Source organism: Lipotes vexillifer, unplaced genomic scaffold (genome assembly GCF_000442215.2).
Source record: "Lipotes vexillifer unplaced genomic scaffold, Lipotes_vexillifer_v1.1 scaffold863, whole genome shotgun sequence".
In the NCBI taxonomy this organism is placed as follows: Eukaryota; Metazoa; Chordata; class Mammalia; order Artiodactyla; family Lipotidae; genus Lipotes; species Lipotes vexillifer.
Window position 1 is genome coordinate 326,091 of NW_006788168.1, and position 18,253 is coordinate 344,343.

At 40.2% G+C, this 18,253-nt stretch overlaps 1 protein-coding gene across 1 annotated transcript in view; it reads right to left on the reverse strand.

Moving 5' to 3' along the window:
- KDM1B (lysine demethylase 1B) overlaps positions 1 to 17,892 on the reverse strand; it is a 55,083-nt gene extending 37,191 nt beyond the window's left edge. Inside the window, exons 1-7 of the mRNA XM_007461257.1 lie at positions 17,720 to 17,892; positions 17,359 to 17,402; positions 14,090 to 14,189; positions 13,108 to 13,235; positions 11,701 to 11,790; positions 11,042 to 11,153; positions 8,014 to 8,130 (exon numbers count right to left, since the gene is read on the reverse strand). Of these exons, the coding sequence (XP_007461319.1) occupies positions 8,014 to 8,130; positions 11,042 to 11,153; positions 11,701 to 11,790; positions 13,108 to 13,235; positions 14,090 to 14,176 (534 nt within the window). The 5' untranslated portion in view covers positions 14,177 to 14,189; positions 17,359 to 17,402; positions 17,720 to 17,892. The remainder of the gene's footprint in view (positions 1 to 8,013; positions 8,131 to 11,041; positions 11,154 to 11,700; positions 11,791 to 13,107; positions 13,236 to 14,089; positions 14,190 to 17,358; positions 17,403 to 17,719) is intronic.
- Positions 17,893 to 18,253: the final 361 nt, after the last annotated feature.

Here is an 18,253-nt window from a genome sequence, read left to right on the forward strand (position 1 = left end):
AAACTACACAGCAGGGAAAATGAATGAACCAGACCTGCCGGCATCAACATGGATGCAGCTGAAAAACCTCAACGTTAAGTAAGAGAACAAAGCTGCAGAGGAATACACACAATAGGACACAATTTACAACCAATATAAAAATATGCAAAACTTTACATGTTATTTAGAGTTTCATACATATTTATCAACTCTGTAACAAAAAGCAGAGGAAAAATAAATACAAAATTCGAAATACTGTTTGCTCTTGTAGGAGAGGCAGAGGAAGAAAACTACTGGGGGGAACCCAGGAAGTTGCAGAGGCACTGGTAACGCTGTTTCTAAAACCAGGTTGGGGGGCACACAGTGATTCACCTTCATCCTTTATTCCTCACACACAAGTTATAAATACTCTTTGGGGTCTAAGAATTATTTCATATTAAAAACAACTGGATAGGGACTTCCCTGGTGGTCCAGTGGTTAAGAATCCACCTTCCAATGCAGGGGACACGGGTTCGATCCCTAGTCGGGGAACCAAGATCCCACATGCCGCGGGGCAGCTGAGCCTGTGCGGGGCAACTACCAAGCCCACACACCACAACTACAGAGCCCACGCGCTCTGGAGCCCACACACCACAACTAGAGAGAAGCCCAAGAAGCCCGTACGCCACAAAGAAGAGCCCGCATGCTGCAATGAAAGATCCCGCGTGCCACAACTAAGACCCAATGCCAAAAATAAATAAATAATATTTTAAAAAACAAACAAAAAACTGGATATACTCTGACACAGCAATTTTATTTCTAGGAACTGATACTACAAATACACTGAAAAATAGCACAGATACAAAGCTATTCATTACAGCACTCTCACTAACGGTAAATGTTTAAATGTCACCTAATGCCCTTCAGTCACATCAAATTCATCATGACATATCCATTCAGTGGACTATTTACTACACAGTCTTTAAAGAGAAAGAGATCTTTACATACTGAAGCATACGTAAAGATCTTTAAGAAGCATCTTTAAGAAATATTAAATGACAAAAAGCAAGCTCCAAAACAGTGTGTGTTGTTTGCTACAATTCTTTTTAATGTTGTTCTACAAATAAACCTTTCCAGACTTTGTCCCTGACAGAAGACCAAACTGAAAACCAAAAGGATTCTGGGTCAGTAAACACCCTCTAAATAAATATTTCAAAAGTTCAGGCTATGGGTGGTAATCAATCGCAATGGAGCAGGAGAGTCTCAAAGGAGGATTTCTTGGGCGGGGGTGGGGGGGGAGATTTAAAAGATGTGATACCATCCTTAGAGGCTGGGATCTAAGAAGATCATAAAGCCTTCAACTTGAAGATGGATGGAAGAAGAGAAACGCATTTAAGTTTTTCAAAAACAAGGACTCTGACACCTCAGAGCTCTCCTGGAAAAAAGTACTTGATGTTAAAATACATCCAAGCAGGTGATGAATCAAAATAATGGGATAGAAGGAACTGTAGTAACAGAAATTGTGGGCAGCAGTAATTGCATATAAGTGCAAGTGTAAACAATGAAGGGGGTATGGTCATAGAAAAAAAGTGATATTCCAACAGAGCAAACTAAACTAACACAAAACAGCAAAACCCTAACAAAAATGGGTGAGAGAAAAAGGGGAGGTGGGCTGCAAGTATGGTGTCATTTACTTTTCCCTCTGTCTTAGCAGGGTGTCAACTGATACAACCTAAAATTGAAACATGCAATTTTGTTAAAAAGCTAGAGCGATTCCAACTTATCCTCATCATGTATTTTCTTAACCTTTTAGGGAGTTTTTAGAAACTACTATTTCTTGAGATCAAGAAATAACTGTCCTATGTCCAGCAATTTCTTATTTCACTTTGGCTTCTTTTACTTACTTTAAATTATGTTGTATTGAACTGAATCATTTTACATAAAACAAGCATATACAGCACTCCTCCTTAATATGAAGTTATCTATCTGCCAGGCCTTCTCCTTGTATACATGCATGAATTCTCCTGAATGAATCTCATTTAATAATGGTTATTTCATGATGATGACTGCATGAATTTTTTTAATCATTTTTTCTATATTGCTTGAATTTTTCAATGATAAACAAATATCATTTGTCTGAAAACAAACTCATTCTAAAGAAAACAAGCTTTTCAAAAACTACATAGGGGCTTCCCTGGTGGCGCAGTGGTTGAGAGTCCGCCTGCTGATGCAGGGGACACGGGTTCGTGCCCCGGTCGGGGAGGATCCCACATGCCGTGGAGAGGCTGGGCCCATGAGCCACGGCCACTGAGCCTGCGCATCCGGAGCCTGTGCTCCGCAACGGGAGAGGCCACAATGGTGAGAGGCCCGTGTACCACAAAAAAAAAAAAAAAAAAAAAAAAAAAACAACTACATAAATTGAAGAAATTGTAAATGACACACCTGAAGAAAAATCAAGTAATCAAAAAAAGCAACATGGATAATCTGAACAATTAGTAGAGATGAGGTCAAAGTTAGATTCAATTATCTGCAAGTGAAAAAGAGGAGAGATTATGGATAACTCTAAACAGTGATTAAACCAAAGCTAGTCAAAGCACAGTACAAAATGATTTTAATGTGAACTTTTAATATAAAAATCACACCTAATATTTAGTAAGGTAACATTAGTATGCAAATATTCCAATATATATATTTTTAGAACTGTTCAGAAACTTCGCAGAAACAGGTTGAGTGAAAATGACCCAAAGGCTAATATCTATGAAAACAGTCTGCTATTTTTGACTGCTCCTTGGCTGAACTCTTCTTCAAACGTTATAATAACATGCCACGGAGTCTACTTTTCCCTTGACAAGTAATCTGGAGCACAGGTGCTGGTTGAGTTCAGTGCAACCATATTGTTCCCGCCAGCTGGACACGCTCCCCTTCACCTCACAAGCTCACGGTCCCTTCATCACTCAAACCCCAGTTTCCTTTGGTGTACCCACTCAGTCTGGAAAATCAATTACCCATTCCCTTGGGGTAAGCCCCCTCCCATTTTTTTCTCTTCTATCCCTCAGAGAGGTCTTCTACTCTGGAGATCGACCTCAAGAATCAATTTAGGGCTAAACTGAAAGGTTTTAGAACAGGATTTGTTAATTCCGGGACCCTGACCCCTGACCCTGAAAGATCAACGCTTTCCACTCTTCACTCCCAAATCACCAATATCAACAATAAATGGATTCCACCATAAATACCAGTGGCATTAAAAGGAGAATTAAGAGAACACTGCAAACAGCTTTAAGCTAACAAACTTGACAATGTAGATGAAACAGACAAATTTCTTGAAAAACACCATGTTCTAAAATGGATAGAATAAACCACCTAAGTAGCTATGTATCTGTTATAGAAACTGAATTTGTAATTTCAAAACTTCTCACAAAGAAAATTGGCCCAAATGGCTTCACTAGTGAATTGTACCAAACATGAAATAAGAAATAATATTAAACCATCCACAAACTTTTCAGTAATAGAGAAGGAAGACATACTTCTCATTTCATTTTATGAAGCCAGTGTAACTGACAGCAGAACCTGACAAGAACATTACAAGAAAAAAAAATGACAGAGACTAAACCTCATGAACACAGATACAAAATCCTTAACAAAATATTAGGAAACTGAATCCAACAATACAATGAAAGGATAATACATTGAGAACAAGTGGAATTTTTTCCCCCAGGAATGCAAGGTTGCTTCAACATTCAAGAATCAGTGTAATTCACCACATTAACAGATTAAGGAAGAAAAACTGTATGATCATCATAAGAGATACAGAAAAAGTATTTGACAAAATCTAACATCCTTTCATAATAAAATGTTCTCAGCAAACTAGGAATACAAAGAACTTCCTCAATCTGAAAAAGGGCATTTGTGAAAAGCCACAGCCAACATTACACATGATGATAAAACACTGAACACATCACTCCTAAGGTCAGGAACAAGGCAAGGAAGTCTGCTCTTCCACTTCTATTCAGCTCTGTACTGGTGGTCCTGACCAATGCAATAAGGTAAGGAAAAAAAATGAGCAAAAGGATAGTTTTTTTAAAAAGCAAAACAGTCTTTATTCACAGTTGATATTGTAGAATTCCTCCCAACAAAAAAATCTACAAAAATATAAATGGAATTTAAAGTGAAGTCAACAAAGTCTCTGGGTATAAAGTCAATATGCAAAATTAAACTGTATATCTATATAATTGCAACAACTTGAAAAGTTAAAAATAAATTCTACTTACAATCACAGAAAAAATAAGTATCTAGAAATAAATTTAACAGAATACATTCTCGGTGAAAACTAGAAAACACTGTTGGGAGAAATTAAAGACCCTGAAAAGATGGAGAGACAGACCACACCCATAGGTCAAAACAGGGGTCGGGAAACCTTTTATTTATTTATTTTTTTGAATTTTATTTTTTTATACAGCAGGTTCTTATTAGCTACCTATTTTATACATATTAGTGTATATATGTCAATCCCAATCTCCCAACTCATCCTACCACCACCACCGTCCCCTTGTCCCCCACTTTGTGCCCATACATTTGGGGAAGCCTTTTCTTTAAAAGGCCAGATGGTAGATATTTTAGTTTCTGCGGATCACATGGTCTCTGTTGCAACTACTCTGCCATCGTAGCATGAACGCAGTCATACACAATACATGATGAATAAGCATGGCTGTGTTCCAATAAAACTTTATTTACAAAAACAGGTGGAGGGGGCTTCCACGGTGGCGCAGCGGTTGAGAGTCCGCCTGCCGATGTGGGGGACACGGGTTCGTGCCCCGGTCCGGGAGGATCCCACATGCTGCGGAGCGGCTGGGCCCGTGAGCCATGGTCGCTGGGCCTGCGCGTCCGGAGCCTGTGCTCCGCAACGGGAGAGGCCGCAACGGTGAGAGGCCCACGTACCGCAAAAAAAAAAAAAAAAAAAAAAACAGGTGGAGGGGGCCAGATCTGACCCATGAGCCATAGTTTGCTGACCCCTGGATTAGAAGACAAAAAAATATAAAGATGTCAATTCTCCTTCAAATAATTTATAGCTTCAATGCATTCCAATCAAAATCCCAAAAGTTTTTGTAAATACTGACAAGTTGATAACAAAATTTTTATAGAAATGTAAGGACCTAAAATAGCCTAAACAATCTTGGGAAAAAAAAAGTTGGAGGAATTTATACTACCTGACTTACTATAAAGATACAATAATCAAGACAACAGGGTACTGGGTTAAGGATAAACAAAGAGATCAATGGAATAGAGTCCAGAAATTGGCTACAGGTATGGCCAGCTGACTTTTTTATAATGTTGCCAAAATAATTCAATGGGAAAAAAACTGTCTTTTGGACAACTAGATACTTACATGAAAAAAATTTGAATGTTGACCCATATCTTACATCAAAACCAAAAATTAACTTGAGATAGATTAGTATCCTAAACATAAAGGCTAAAATAATAAACCTCCTCAAAGAAAACATAGGAGACTGTCTGTGCAAGTTGAGAGTTGCAATGATTTTGCAGAAAAAATACAAAAAGTTCTAAGCATAAAAAAAACCATGGATACATTAGGCTGCAAAATTTAAAAACTGCTCATCAAAGGATCTATTAAGAAAATGAAAAGGCAAGACAAAGACAGGGAAAAATATTCAAGATAACATATCTCATTTCCAGATTACATAAAGAACCCCTACAAGACAAGACAAACCCAATTTTTAGGAGACTTGGACAGATATTTCTCCAAAGAGGAACTATGAATGGCCAATAAGCACATGAAAAGATGTTCCACATCACTAGTCATCAGGGAAATGCATTTTAAAACCACAATGATAAAACAATGCATACCCATTAGAACGGCTAACATTAAAAAACAAAAAAAGTACCACCACCAAATGTTGTAGTCTGGTACAACTGTGGAAAACCATTTGGTAGTTTCTTACACATAAATTTACCATATGACTCAGCAATTTCCTATGTATTTACCCTTCAGAAATGAAAACATAAGTCCACAAAAACGCACAGAATGTTCATACAGATTTATTCATAACAGCAAAAAATTTTAAACAACACAAATGCCCTTCAACAGGAGAATAAACAAATTGTGATACATCCATACAGTGGAACACTGCTCAGCAATAAAAAGGAAAAAACTACTGATCCATGCAAGAACATGGATGAATCTCAAAAGCTGTTTTACTCCGTGAAAAAAACCAAATGCTAAAGAGTATATACTGACTGATTCCATTTTACAAAGTTCAGGAGCAGGCAAAACTCTGTTTAGGGTATGGCAGTCTAAATAGTGTTTGCCTCTGGAGGGAGGGAAGGAAATGACTGGAATTTTTTAGGGTGGTGGAAACATCGTGTATCTTGACTGGGGTACTGGCTACATAGTGTGGACATTATCCAAAACTCAATGAAATTCAATTAAGATCTGTGCATGTAATTACAATATGTAATTATACCTCAATTTTAAAAACAAGACGTAATTTTACATCTATTAAAAATATCACCACTCAGTGTAGGTAAGGTTTTGATAAAATGATCACCCTGAGCTATAGTTCTTTAAACCTTTAAAAAGTTTTAGATATTTGTATCAAGTGCCCTTAAAAAAATGTGCCTACCCTGGCGGTCCAGTGGTTAGGGCTCCGTGCCTCCAATGCAGGGGGCACGGGTTCGATCCCTGGTGGGGGAACTAAGATCCCACCTGCCACATGGCACAGCCAAAAAAAAAAGTGCCTACCGTAAATACCTAATCAAATCACAAAAAAAGTTCTAGCAGGATAAATGAGTCGTTAAGAATGGTTATCTATTAGGGTGGGAAGGAAGAGATGGTTAAGGGGCACTTTCATTTTTTATTTGTATATTATATGTGTGTGTATATATTTACATATACATACATATATTCAATTCACTTTTTTTAAAGCCGAGATTATATTCATGTAATAATTGTGTAAAATTTAAAACAATAAAACACAGAACTCCTAAATGTTCATACCCTTTTTTCTCACCATTTCACTTTGCAAAATCTTCCAAATATATTTACAATAATTATGAGTCACTTTAATAACATTTGTATCTTAAATCCCAGGCTTTTAAAAACTTGATCATAAACTTTATAGAGCTTTTCATCATTTCTTTAAAAAGAAAATATTTTGCTCGTGATAACCGCATATCTTTCTGAATATACAGCAAACCACTGAATTACATACTTTAAAAGGGTGAATTTTATGCTATGTGAATTAAATCAAAATTTTCAAAAAAGAAAGCCTCTCGCTTCTGACATTATAATGATTCCTAATATTCTTTAATGTACTGATGGAACTAGAGACATTTTGTAGATGAATGCTTTAACACATTTAAGCAATTAACACATTTTTAAACGCGAAGTAATTATCAAATCTCAAAAGAGGCACACTATACCAACTATGGAAGACTGCTAACAGTCTAAACATATATATCTTTTTCGCCTTACTAACAGGATCCTAATTTTGATTCTGTTATAAAATATTTTCTTCCAGTTATAAAATATTTTATAAAATATAAAACACGCAACAGTTATAAAATATTTTCTTCCTTGGTCCCTACTGCTGTTCAGAGTAGCTGCATGATACTATTCTGGCCAATGAGCTATAAATAGAAATCTACTGCTGGAACTTCCAGGAAAGCTCCTGGTTTCCCAATAAAAGAGGGAGAGACTTGGCTTGGAATACCCCAGCCTTTCCCATCTTTTCTGCTTTGAAGTTGGAATGATGGCTGACAGTGCAGTAATGATCTTGTGACAGAACTGGAAACTAAAAGGAGACTTCCCTGGATACCTACACCAACTCTGGACTGCCTGTTTCTAAACTGCTTATAATGAGAGAAAAATAAAAGCCTTAATTGGTTACGCCATTGTAGTTGAGATTCTGTTATACGTAGGACAATATAATCCTGATACAATGATCAACGGAGTTATTGAAAAATATACACCATTATTGTTTACTGACAACTAAACTAACACATCAATTAATTCAAAAGGAAAACCAACAGAGATCATACCTTAACAGCAGTATTTGGTTTCATACCACATCGGTACGTCTTTGCTATCTGTGGAGTCAGCTGGATTTCCTTGGTAAGTTGCCTCCATTTCCTACACTCAGGTTTTGTACATTGAACCTAGATGGAAAGTAAGAAGTCAAGATCAATGGGTTGGCACCTCGTGAGCTATAGCATTTCTATCTTCCACCTCTCACTTTGCCATCTTCTTCACATGATTTGGTCAACAACCGTTCAGCACCTCCAAGTAAATACCTTTTCTTCCCCTTGTGCCATCGCCACCCATAAAATCCACTTTTACCCCATCAGTCTAATTTCTGATTCAATACTAGCTCAGGCCCCCAGAAGTGCAAAGGGGATCTTAGTACTGTTGTCAGAATGGCTTTCTAGCTCTAACCTAAGGAAACAGAGTTAAATTTAGTTGCAGGTAGTCAAAAAGTATCACACTAAAAGCAATGTGGTATCCTGGATTGCATCCTGGAACAGTAAAAAGACACTAATGAAAACACTGAAGAAATCCCAATAAGTCTGTAATATACTTATTAGTACTGTACCAATGTTAAGTTCTTAGTTCAAAATATAATCCTGGTGTGTTAGATGATAACAGTAGGAGAAACTGGGTGAAGGATATACAGGAACTCTGTACTATCCTTGCAAATTTTCTATAAATTTAAAATTATTCCAAAATAAAAAAGCACGCAGATATCCATCTGCAGAAGAATGAAGTTGGGCCCCTACTTAATACACATACAAAACTTAAAATGGATCAAACACCTTAATGTAGAGAGTTAAAATGATCAAATTCTTAGAAGAAAATATGAGTCAATCTTCATGACCTCAGATTTGGCAGTGGATTCTTAGATATGACACCAAAAGCACAAGCATCAAAAGAAAAAATGGATAAATTGAACTTCATCAAAATTTAAAACTTCTGTGCACTAAAGGACACTATCAAGAAGTGAAAAGACAACCTAAAGGAGAAAATGTGTGCAAATCACTTATCTGATCAGGGCCCAGCATCCAGAATAGATAAAGAACACTCACAATTCGACAACAAAAAGACAAACAACCCAATTTAAAAATGGGCAAAAGACTTGAATAGACATTTCTCCAAAGAAGATATACAAATGCCAGCAAGCACAGAAAAGATGCATTAGTCATTAGGGAAATGCAAATTAAAACCACAATGAGATACCACTTCACACCCACTAAGACAGCTATAATTTTTATTTTTTATTTTTTTATTTTTTTTGGTGGTATGCGGGCCTCTCACTGCTGTGGCCTCTCCCGTCGCGGAGCACAGGCTCCGGACGCGCAGGCTCAGCGGCCATGGCTCACGGGCCCAGCCACTCTGCGGCACGTGGGATCTTCCTGGATCGGGGCACGAACCCGTGTCCCCTGCATCGGCAGGCAGACTCTCAACCACTGCACCACCAGGGAAGCCTCAAGACAGCTATAATTTTAAAAAATGGTAAACATGAGTTGGCGAGGATGTGGAGAAATCTGAACTCTCATACATTGCTGGTGGGAATGAGAGATGGTGCAGCAGTTAGCTATGGAAAAGAGTTATCAGTTCCTCGAAAAGTTAAACATAGATTTACTATGATCCAGCAATTTCATTCCTAGGAATGTACCAAGAACTGAAAACAGATGTTCAAAAATATTTGTATACAAATATTCACAGCAGCACTGTTTGCAGTAACTAAAAGGTAGAGATGACCCAAATGTCCATCAACAGATGAAGGGATAAGGATAAGTAAAATGTGGCAAATCCATAGAGTGGAATATTATTCCCCATGAAAAGGAATGAGGTCCTAATACATGCTACAACAAGGATGATTCTCAAGTGCACTACGTTAAGTGAAAGAAGTCAAATATGAAAGGTCACATACTGCATGATTCCTTAATATAAAATATCCAAAACGGTAAATCCATAAAGACAGAAAGCAGATTAGTGGTTGCCAGGGGCTGGAGGCAGGGAGGAATGGGAGGTGACTGCTGAATGGGCACAGGTTTCCTTTGTGGATGCTGAAAATGTTTTGGAATTAGACAGAGGTGGTGGTTGCACAACATTGTGAATGTACTAAATGCCACTGAGGTGTACACTTTAAAATGGTTAATTTTATGTGAATTTTTTGAGAACTGAAAGTTATGTGGGGATTCCCTGGTGGCTCAGTGGTTAAGAATCTGCCTGCCAAAGCAGAGCACACAGGTTCAAGCCCTGGTCCAGGAAGATCCCACATGCCACGGAGCAACTAAGCCCGTGTGCCACAACTACTGAGCCCAAGTGCCACAACTACTAAGCCTGTGCTCTAGAGCCCGTGCTCCACAACAAGAGAAGCCACCGCAGCGAGAAGCATGCACACTGCAATGAAGAGTAGCCCCCCCCCCCCCGCAACTAGAGAAAGCCCACTTGCAGCAATGAAGACCCAATGCAGCCAAAAATAAATAAATAAAATAAATAAATTTTAAAAATAAAGTTATGTGAATTTCACTTCAATTAAAAAAATTTTAAGTATGCAGAGAGAAGCTCAAATTACCTGTAATATTAAATAAATTAGCAAATCATTTATTAAATGATGTTATATTTATATTATATACGAAATTGCTAAAATGTTTTCAAAGAACAGCTAGATGGAAAAATGATATAAAGTTAAATTAATTAAAAAAACTCAGCAAAAACTTACATGCAAAGTATGATTTTAAACCTAATTAGGATATGTATATAAAGCATAAAATTGTGTTTAAACATACACAGAAAAACATGAATAGAAAAAAAGATGAGAGAGATATGCACCAAACTTAGCACTGACTATCACCAGCTGGTAATGAGTCTTTAGTTTCTTCTTTACACCATAGGTTGAATTATGTGATTTTTCTACAAAAATCAAAAATGTGATTTGCTTTAATAGTTACAGAAAGAATAAAAGTAATTAAAGAAAACTTTCCTAAAAATTGGTATTTTCATCCATTCCTCTTGCATTTAGCTCTACAAATCCTTTACAGACCAGTAAAGCGTTATCTTCTTTACCCAGTAGGGAAGCTGCTGGTCTGCCATGAAAGCCTTGGGGCTAGGTTCAGTTTTTCCATTGCTAGTCCATATTTTTTTCCATGTAGTATATTTGTCATATCCATCCTTATGGCTGAAAAAGAATAAAAATAAATATATCAAGCTGTAAGTTATTCAGGTTTTCAAAACAGGTGGCAGAAATCTTACATAAAGGACTTAACCAGCCATATTTTAAGGAGGGGGGTAGTTATCGTGGCACCCATAAAACAGGTGGCATTCCTATCAATTTTAGTACTTAAAACTATCAAGAAGGGATGGTTACCTGTCTGCCCAGCACCCTCTAGTTGTCAGCATCCTCCCCCTAATCTTTGCATTCTGCCCCCATGCATTGGCACAGAAGAAGCAGCTCCTAGATTTTTCAGAATTTGCAAACTAAGGAGAATAACTGTCTCACAGCAGATGCTTTTTGAGCGCTGAGTGTGCACACACACATCATAAGTGTACACACATGCAAACTACAGCATCAAAGTCCTGGCCCGCCGGTAGTCAGCACAGGTGTGGCGGAAACAGTGGAATAATTCAGTAAGCCTGGGGGCTCAGTCATAACCATCTGACCCCCTCCACCACCCAAGCCACCATCCCTTCCACCACGGAAACCTCAAACAATTATCAGAACAAACCTTCTATAGTAATGGTCAAAGCATTCATTACAGAAATGCTCCCCACAGGAGAGGTGATACCACCGGGATGTGTAGCCATTTTTGGCACATCTGAAAACAGCAAAAACGGGTAGCTTTGGTAATGAATAAACATTTCTTCTTGGTTTGCTTTTTTTTTTACATTTATCAAATCGTTTAAAAAAAATTAATCAAGCACCTCCTAGGAGCCCTTTTGCCTTACCTCTAACAAACACAATTACAACAACCAGAATTATAACAGGGGAATCCTAACAACCAGATTACAACAAGCGAAATGGAAAGGCCAACTGATACATAACAATGCACGGTGAGGACACAGGGACTTAGATCAGTGGTACCCATCAGAAGGGCCTGGGACTTAGCAGTTTTATCAAGACTCCATGGAGTGATGATAGGGTTTTAGACATGAAAGAAGGGATGCCAGTGGCCTTGCTGCATGTGAGTCAAGGAGCGAAGTGCGGTCTTTAGTAATAACATTTGGCCCAATACTAAACAGTGAACGAATCTGGCCAGCTGGAATGGGACCATCCAGCAGGCAATCTAGTAAATATAACCTACCACACAGCCAATCATGTAGTAAAAGAATGAAATATAATGCCACTATGAACAGTAACACCACCACCTCTTTGTGATTAAAAAAACAAAACAAAAAACCAAAAAACAACAACAACAACAAAAAACCCAGGATATGTTTTCCAGGTTTTACTGAATGTTAACTGAAGACTTTTCTCTGGAAGTAAAAGGTTATGCTTGGGTCATCCTAATAAGAATGGCAAGAGTACATACAGTTAGCTACACAGCTTTAAAGAGACCTGTATATATCTGTTGGAGGAGAAGGTATGTTATATGAGGGAGAAAAGCAGCACAGGGAAATAAGCATATACTTGTCTCTCCAGGGAGGTCAAGGTTCTCTCTCCTCTGCCCCCACCCCATCCTCAAACTGTCCCCGCTGCCATCCCCTACCACCAGAGGTACAGCCATTGTGGATGGGACTGGAGGACACGGATTGGCAGAGCTGGGCGTGCTGTATACAAAATGGACAGGCAATGTCTCTGTTGTTGGATAACAAGTATCTCTATGTATCTTCAGGAAGACTATCTTTTTTTTTTTTTTTTTTTTTTTTGCGGTAGGCGGGCCTCTCACTGTTGTGGCCTCTCCCGTTGCGGAGCACAGGCTCCGGACCCGCAGGCCCAGCGGCCACGGCTCACGGGCCCAGCCGCTCCGCGGCACGTAGGATCCTCCCGGACCGGGGCACGAACCCGCGTCCCCTGCATCGGCAGGCGGACTCCCAACCACTGCGCCATGAGGGAAGCCCCAGGAAGACTATCTTTGAGGATGAAGGCTCTCACCCGCAGGAAGGTGAGGGCAAGACCCGCCATCTAAACAGACCTTTCAGAAGCGCTGGCAAAGCACACGGGGCACGCGGCTGTACAGCCGGCTTTTTCGCATTTCCTGTACTTCTTCTCTGACCCACCATCTTCATCCTCGTCTGTCGTCTCTGTGGCCTTTTTCTTCACCTGAGAAATAACCAGCTGAGGTTAAGAGTACACCGGCAGGGCCAAAGGTAAAGGCGGTGGGAGGTTTACTACTGAAATCACTTCCACACTAGAAGTTCTAAACGTGAAGATCAACAGCATCCTGGGAGTGGGGGAGGGGTTGATGATACAGCCATTTCCCTGAGACTGCACTGTGCAAATAACTCGCTAATTTGCTAGAAATTTAGAACTAGCACTTTGACAACAGCTCTCTGAGTAGAGAACTAAAATGCGTATGAGCTTCTCTTAGGAAAAAGCTGTTTCAACTATACTTCAATAAAAAAATTAAAAAATTTTTAAAAAGCTGTACCATCAAAAATAAAAGCCACTCTCAAATTAAGATTTTTTTCTTTACTTAGAGCAGTTATATCCTCTCAGTATTATAGATTTTTAAAACTAGACAAATTCTAGAAAAAGAATTGCATCATTCAATATTTTTCTTAAAAAAAAAAAAGTCCTACAAGAGAGATGGCAGCAAGTAACCTGCTAACAGCACCCAACCAACTACAAGCTGAGGTCCAAATTCCTATGAATGACACCAAGCGAAGCATGATCTGGCCCCAGCTCATATCCTGGAGGCAACCCTACAGCTGTGATTCTCTGAACACCCCATGCTGATTCACACTCTGCGCCTTTTATCTCCGCAGTTCCCTCTGCCAGATACACTTTTTTCCTACATTCTATCACTTTATCACACTGATTGTCCCAAGGTGAATTTCTCCACTAGACTGCAAGCCCCTTGAGGGCTGGAATTATATGAACTCTAATTCTTCAGTCCCAATCACAGTAAGCCTGTTTTTCAAAACAGGTGCATTGAATGAACAAATGAGTGATACCTGCCTACCGGAGCTCCTCAAAGGAAGGCTATCTGGAGAATGATCAAAAGGTGCTTTTTTCTTTGTCCTCCCCCGTGGGGTTGCCATTGTATCAGAAAATCTGAAAAAAAAAAAACTAAACAAACATCACATATTAGCATCTGCTAATACTTTCAACACTCTGGAGTCAAGTTATTATGTAATTTAGTTGGTAAGAGTGTATGTTCGCAGTCAGATGGCCTGAGTGTGAAGCTATTGCTTTCAAGTTACTTAAGCTCACTAAGACTACACCTCAGTGTTCTCATATATAAAATGGGCACAGCCAGAGTGTACCCTAGCATTGGTGTGAAGATTAAGTAAAATAACTAATTTAAAGCACCAGGCCTGGTATAAGTACTCAGTAAATGTTATCCATTAGTAGTATGTACATTTACATATAAAAATGTAACCACACAAATGACCAATAAACAACTGACACTACTGTTTATAAAATTCAATGAGTAAAAATATCTCATTTTTGTTTGTAATATTCCTCTCTATCTCACTGCATCTTCTTAGTTCCTGAATTTTGCTCTCTTATTATACTTTAAAAAGAACACTCATTCATTCCTTCTCAATAAAACCCAACAAATAAATCTCAGGCACACTGTCTAGTCACTACTGAATATAGGAATCTGGGTTAGATAGTCACTAATATCTTCCACTGGACAAATTTTATGAGTTCTCAAACTAGTCTAATAACAGCACAGTTAAAGAAACATTAAGAACCAAAAGTCTACACGAAAAATAATGCATAAAACCATGAATGATTAAGTTATCATATTAGTATTTTTTCAATTAAATTCGATAAGGAATGAAAAATGCTTAGCATAAGTACTCAACAGTGTACGGATCCTACAATTATCACACATCTCCTTCCCTGATCCGTATTTACTACACACACATACACTTACACAAAATGATAGCATGAGAAATAAACAGGACATACCTATGGATAAGAAAATGGAAAGTGGAAGTGTTTTTATCTTAAGATATAAATCCCACATATATGATCTTAATCTTGGGGAAAAGCTTTAAAGGGCCTGTAGTCCTATTGTTTCACTATAAACTGTAACCCTATTGTTTGCACTAACATTCATAAGCGCATTTTTCACGGATTATTAACATCACGTGTGAAGACTTTCAGTCTGCCATCTATAACAACTTTGAGGAATCTTGACACCGATGTTACGGATGGTTTTTCTTTGACTCAGTCTTCACTTTCTCAAAACCATTATGTTAGTTGTGAACAAATATACCTTATGCATATATTGAAATGCATTACAGGTCTTTAACCATTAAAAAAAATTGCCATTAGTGCCACAGCACTCATTATACAGTTGGATAAAGAATTAATGATTTTAAAAGTACTACTGTCTACCTATAATTCTTATACCCAGAGAAGGCTTTCTGGATCACATTTTCAAAATTTTGTCCAGTCTAACCAATCTTTTTATGTAAAACATATATCCCACATTATTAATAAAATGGACCATGAATAAAGCATGTGTAAACACGTATACAGTATACGTTAAGTATTGCAGCAAAAATATTTGAGTCTAATGTGGGGTTTAGGGACATAAATAAAATCAGGTTCATGCAACATTTGAAAGTGTTACCTGGGCAAGCAAGCACTCTCAAAAGAAAGCTCTCCCAAAAGAAAGCATAGATTCTGGAAATTTCATCAAACATTTTAACCCAACTGTATACTGAAAAACATGTATTTGATTGCAATGAAGAAATATGTAATTCAAGAAATGGTTAACAGGAAATGAAAACATTAGCTATAAAAGCCATTAAGAAATCTGTGTTGTCTGGGAAAAATATGATTGAAGATTTTTGGGGCAGTAATTTTGTCTCAGTTAATTATACAATTAACAGTTATGTACCTTCATCCTTTTTTGGACACTTACTGTAATCTCTATTTTCACTGTTGCTGGGTTCTTGGGGCTTAAAATAGAGGAAAAATATTTAAGTTGGAAGGACTACAGTTAATTGTGCTTTTAAATATAATCTTAGAAATATGATCAAGTGTCATTAAAACAAATTAGTTTACTGGAAGTGCTTTCCCACCTGGTTCTTCAAATTAATAAACTCACCTAACGTTAAGTATGATCAATTTGTTTCAGGTTCAATATGACTTTATAGGCATATTTCTTCCTAATTTTAAATTCATAGCTTTGGTTTTCTTTCAATGTGACAAAAGAAAGAAGAAAATGGTTGGGGGGGCATAAATATATAGGTGAATATATCAATGTCTAGATTTCTACTTTAATAATTCCCAGGATTTTTTCACAAGTAGCTTATTCAAAAAACTTTTTTAAAAGACAGAATTCATAAAAATATGAATCTAAAGAACTCCAGGTTGGAATAAAAGTTTATAGTGGTGTTAGCATAATTTCTCAAAACTGGACAAAATACTAGAAACTCCTACAGAGACAAAAGGAGCAAAAGTTTCCCTTTGGGCCACCTGAAATTCTACCCACAATAATCAAATTTTCCGAAATATGGATCCAGTTCAATTGCCCGAATGCTTTGTTGACTACTTTCTCTGCGTGGAAGATAATTATTAATGGTCATTTTCTCCTGTACCTCCTGACGAAACCGTCCCTCCCACTCGCCTTCCTTTTACTAAAATAGGTTAAAAAAAAAAAAAACACACACCAAAAAACCAACCAAAGTGTAAAAGTCTCGAGTTGTGTGTACACAGGTGGAGTGACGGATCTCCCCAAAGGGAGTGGTCTATGGACGCCCGTACGCTCTCCCGAGGGAGGGCTGGGCCTCCAGCTGGCTAGGTTCCAGATCACGGAACCCCAACTCATTACAGCTGGGCCTGCCCATTCCTTCCTCTTTCACCTGCTGGTTGCTAGGCTGTTGACTAACAGCTACCGTAATCGGGCCGCCCCCTAGGGGTCCCAGGTCCCGGCGGAGTTACCCCAGCAACCTGGCAATGCCGATCGCATCTCAACGCGTGGTCGCGGCGCCGCAGTCGAACTAATAACACCTGCGAGGCCGTGCCGGCTCCTCGGCGCCACGCTCTCGGCTGGGAAAAACAGCCAGGGAGTTCCTACTCCCGGACTGTAGGTCCCCCGCCTACTCCCCGCAGCAGGTACTCCCCAGGTGACAGGGCACTGACAGCCCCCAGGAGGGAGCCCCAACGTTCCCTGTGCCAGATGCAGCCGCCACGCTTTCTGAAAAGCTTTCTCGTCTCTTCTCCGAAGTCGAAGAAGCAACAGCCTCTCCGGGCTCACCTTTGCGCTGGAGGCGTGCAAGGAGTCGCGGCGAGAAGGCACCGCTGCACAGAAAGGAAATATTGCGGGGAGGGGGGGTTAGGAGAAACCCGCAGCACCGCGATGAACCGGGGAACCCGGTCGCTGCAACACCCCAGCCCGGGAATTCCCCCTTTCTCAGGCTGGGATCCCCACCTCACACCCCCTACCAATTCGGGGAAGAAGGTATAGCCCCGAGGGCACCGGTCCGCCTCCCACCCGGGCAAGGAGCGCTGCACAGGGGCAGGAGAGCGTGCACCCCGGCCAAGCTGCTTTGTGCAGAGCTGTCACCCGAAATCCGCCGCCACCCTCACGCCCGCCCCCGGAGCCGCGTGCCCCCCACCTCAGAGCGCAGGCGAGACCTCGCGCGCCGCCGGGAGCTGCAGGCGCCTCTCCGGAGCCGCGCGCCGAGCGCACAAGACTGCAGGACCCGCGCCGCGAGCCGCAGCCCCCGCTCGGCCGCCGCCGCCGCTGCTTCCGCCCCTGTCACGACGTGACCCGGAGTGGGAGGAGCCGGCGGGAAGAGGGAGGAGTAGGGTCCCCGCCTTCGCCTTCGCCGCGCTACTCGCCCCGCCCTGGCCATTTCCGCCGCTGAGCAAGCCGGGGAGCGTGGGGATGGGGGCGGGGTCTGTGCGCCACGGGAGGGGCGTGTCCGGGGGCGGGTCCAATAGCAGGGCTGAGCCTGGGGCTTAGGAACTCAGCCGGTGAGGCCCGCGGCAGCAGCAGAACCAGCAGCAGGCGACGGACAGCACACAAGGTAGGCTCCGCCGGGTGCAGAGAGAGTGCGATGACCAATGGGACGTTTGCTAGGTGTGAGTGTGTGATCGGATTCCGGAACGGGGCGTCCTAGCCATCCGCGCCCTGAAATGGGCTCAGG